This window comes from Trachurus japonicus, chromosome 4 (genome assembly GCF_045865225.1).
Source record: "Trachurus japonicus isolate A0001 chromosome 4, Traja_1.0".
In the NCBI taxonomy this organism is placed as follows: Eukaryota; Metazoa; Chordata; class Actinopteri; order Carangiformes; family Carangidae; genus Trachurus; species Trachurus japonicus.
In genome coordinates, this window is record NC_140910.1 from 562,185 (window position 1) to 566,008 (window position 3,824).

Sequence of the window (3,824 nt, forward strand, 5' to 3'; positions counted from 1 at the left end):
AGGGCTGTCAAACGATTAATTTTTCTAATCGCGATTAATCGCATTTTTTCCATAGTTAACTCGCGATTAATCTCTATTAAAAATATTATATATGGCGCTTTGGACTTTCAACACTCCAAAGTGTTATAATCTCTAGACAAACAACTTTTAGACCAGACCTAGTAGGCCTACCTAATCATAACACATGATGCATGAAACTCACACAGAATTGAAACGAATTGCATCCAGTGGAAATTGCCCTTTACTTTGCTACGCCTCTGCCTGGCCACTGCATTTGTTTACAACGAAGCCGTCAAAAAATCAATACATGGCCATGTGCATTTGTTGACAACAAAGCCGCAAAAAATCAATGGATGGAGCTGTGGATATATGTTAGACTGTGTATATTTGTGTAGCAACCAACTTGAAGGTGCCTTACCGCCACCTACTGGACTGGAGGTCCCACACTCCAGTCCTCCAGTCCAGCAGACAGAGGACAAAATGGGCCGCGATTAAAAAATTTAATCGCGTTAATTTTTTTAATTAATCTCATCGCGATTAACGCGTTAACTCTGACAGCCCTAAAAAAAACACATCAAAGAGGACCTATTATGCTAATTTCAGAAGCTTTTAATGTGATATTGGACCCCAGTGGGGCACTATTGAAAGTTTCGATCGATGAAAAACTCCATACTTCGCTCTGAAACGCTTGGATTCAGCGTGCCCCCCCCCCCCCTCCCCTTCTCCACTTACCGCGCCGACTCAGCTGAGATTGGTCAAGGTATCGAGGGCCTGCTGCATAGTAATACGCCCCCTCTCGCATTACCACTGGGCACTGAGGCCAGAGCCAGCCGAGCTGCCATATAGGGAACTTCTGCTGAAGTTGTGACAAAACTGGACACGCCTACCTCATGATATGGCACTTCCATGTCCTCTAAAGCAAGTATCCAACATTTTAAACATATTTATAAGTCCGAAAAGCTGGAAAAGCATAATAGGTCCCCTTTAAACTATGTACGTCTTGTAAAGTGATCATTGATAGTGTATAGAATAACAGTTTTTCATGCACACAGTCCCCGTGTTTCTGTCCATGTTGCTGTTTTCAGCCTTCTTCTGTTTCATCTGTCCTTCTCAGAGAGCCTTTGTCTGACTGCCTGAAGGATGTGGATCTGATCCCTCCCTTTAACCGCATGCTTTTGGAGGTGACCTTTGGCAAATTGTATTCCTGGGCCATCATGAATGTTCGCAACATCCTGCTCGAGGCCAGCGCCCGCTTCAAAGAGCTCGGTGAGTTGTGCGACCGTGACTGTGACTGTGACTGCTGCCAGTTTATTTCAGAAACAGGTACTAGTGGGAGGCTTGTGGGGAACTTACTGACCATATGTTTGTCTCGTAACAGGTGTGCAGCCTGTTCCCTTGCAGACCATCACCAATGAGAACCCAGCGGGACCAAGCCTTGGCACCATTCCACAAGCGCGCTTCCTTCTGGCCATGATACACATGCTGTCCCTGAAACACGGGTCCAACAGCCTCAGTCTCTTGCTAAACTCCGGCATACTTGCTCTCACGCAGAGCATCCTCAGGCTCGTAGGTGCGTACTGTCCAGTTAGACGTCAGCACTCAGTTTAGCCAGAGCAGACTCAGAAAGCACCTGTCCCCCTATGACCGCAGGGGTTTGATGTCCCTTTTGCTCTTGTATTTTCAGGACCCAGCACAGACAGCAGTGAAGAGGACCTGAGTTTATGCGCGCATGGAGGCTCAGCCACAGTGCTGGAGGAGTCAAGAAAGGAGGCTGCCCCCGCCCCCCTACCTTCCTCTGGCCCTGAGCTGGCTGCCATGATGAAGATTGGCACCAGGGTCATGAGGGGAGTCGACTGGAAATGGGGAGATCAGGTATCCGGATCTCTCATAGTGGATTGCTTCTATTGCCCCTTTTCCACGACACAATTACAGCTCCACTCACCTCGACTCAGTTTAGGTCATTTTCCATCACAGCTGAGTACTTCATAGTTCCTCCTCAACATGCACAGTCGCTTCGTTTCGCTCTCTTTTTTTCGATCATTGGTTTTCCACAAAGCACCCATTTAAAGGGACAACGAGGAGTTTCTATTTGGTTATAAAAAAGTCTCACGTTAATGTGGATGAATCTACGCTACCCACACTTGTTAATGGGCCCATTTTTGATATCCAATCCAATCCAATCCAATTTTATTTATATAGCACGATTTAAACAAACACAAGGGTTTCCAAAGTGCTGCACAGCAAGATAAAATATAATAGGTAACACAACAGAAGCACAATAAAAACAATGGACACAATAAGATAAAATAAAATACGATAAAACAGAATTAAAATCAACAAATAAAAACAAATAAATAAAATCATTAAAATAAAATAAACGAAGTCAACTGCCTACTGGGTGTTAAAAGCCAGGGAGAATAGGTGGGTCTTAAGGTGGGATTTAAAAACAGACAGAGAGGAGGCCTGTCTGATGTGCTGAGGCAGATTGTTCCACAGTTTTGGAGCTGCCACAGCGAAGGCACGATCCCCTCTGAGCTTCCGCTTTGTTTTGGGCTCTCTCAGGACCAGCTGGTCAGCTGACCTGAGAGACCGGGAAGGAGTGTAAAAGTGCAGAAGCTCAGAGAGGTACGGCGGGGCAAGACCATTGAGGGATTTAAAAGCAAATAAAAGAATTTTAAAATGAACTCTAAAATGTATGGGCAGCCAGTGGAGTGAGGCTAAAATGGGGGTAATGTGCTCGTGTTTTCTTGTACCAGTTAAAAGACGAGCTGCAGCGTTCTGTACCATCTGGAGCCGAGAGATGGCCGACGCACTGACCCCCACATATAGTGAATTGCAATAGTCCAGCCGAGTAGTTACGAAGGCGTGGACTACTGTCTCAAAGTGCTGCCTGGAAAGAATAGGTTTTATTTTGGCCAGCTGCCTCAGGTGAAAGAAACTCGATTTAACGACAGACCTGATCTGGCTCTCAAGTTTAAAATCAGGGTCCATCTTCACCCCCAGGTTTGTAACTGTGGGTTTCATGTACTGGGTAAGGGAACCAAGATCTGGCAGGGGGGTTCCAGTGGTTCCACCAAAAACCATCACCTCAGTTTTGTCGTGGTTAAAATTTAAAAAGTTAAAAGACATCCAGGCCTTGATGTCATCTAGACATTTCAACAGTGCAGTGACAGAGCTGGTGTCATTTTTCTTAAGAGGCACATAAATTTGGCTGTCATCTGCATAACAATGGAATAAAATACCATGCTTCCTAATTATGGAGCCAAGCGGGAGCAAGTAAAGAGAGAAGAGGAGAGGGCCAAGCACTGAGCCCTGTGGGACCCCGCACGAGAGGGGAGCAGAGGAGGACACAGAGTCGCCAAGGCCAACACAAAACGTTCTATCAGCCAAGTACGACCTGAGCCACTCCAATGCCACGCCTCTAATTCCCACCCACTGGTCCAGGCGGGAAATCAGGATCTCATGGTCCACTGTGTCAAAGGCAGCAGTTAAATCTAAAAGCACAAGAATCACAGAATCACCAGAGTCTGTAGCTAAAAAGATATCATTAAAAACTCTTAAAAGTGCTGATTCAGTGCTGTGCAAGGATTTAAAACCAGATTGGAAAATCTCAAGAATATTTTGCTGTTCCAGAAAGGACATTAATTGACTGTAAACTACCTTCTCAGTGATTTTTGAAGGAAAAGGCAATTTGGAGATGGGCCTGTAATTGGCAAGAACAGCAGGATCTAGCCCTGGTTTTTTGATCAGTGGTTTCACCACTGCATGTTTAAAATTCATAGGGACCACACCTGAGGACAGACTGCTATTAATGATTGCAGTAA

General features: G+C 45.4%; 1 protein-coding gene across 1 annotated transcript in view; it reads left to right on the forward strand.

The window, feature by feature from the left end:
• The window catches only part of LOC146988146 (putative HERC2-like protein 3), a 5,408-nt gene extending 2,828 nt beyond the window's left edge, over positions 1–2,580 (forward strand). The window contains exons 3-6 of the mRNA XM_085775308.1: positions 1,086–1,266; positions 1,379–1,570; positions 1,685–1,872; positions 2,563–2,580. Of these exons, the coding sequence (XP_085631434.1) occupies positions 1,086–1,266; positions 1,379–1,570; positions 1,685–1,872; positions 2,563–2,580 (579 nt within the window). The remainder of the gene's footprint in view (positions 1–1,085; positions 1,267–1,378; positions 1,571–1,684; positions 1,873–2,562) is intronic.
• Positions 2,581–3,824: the final 1,244 nt, after the last annotated feature.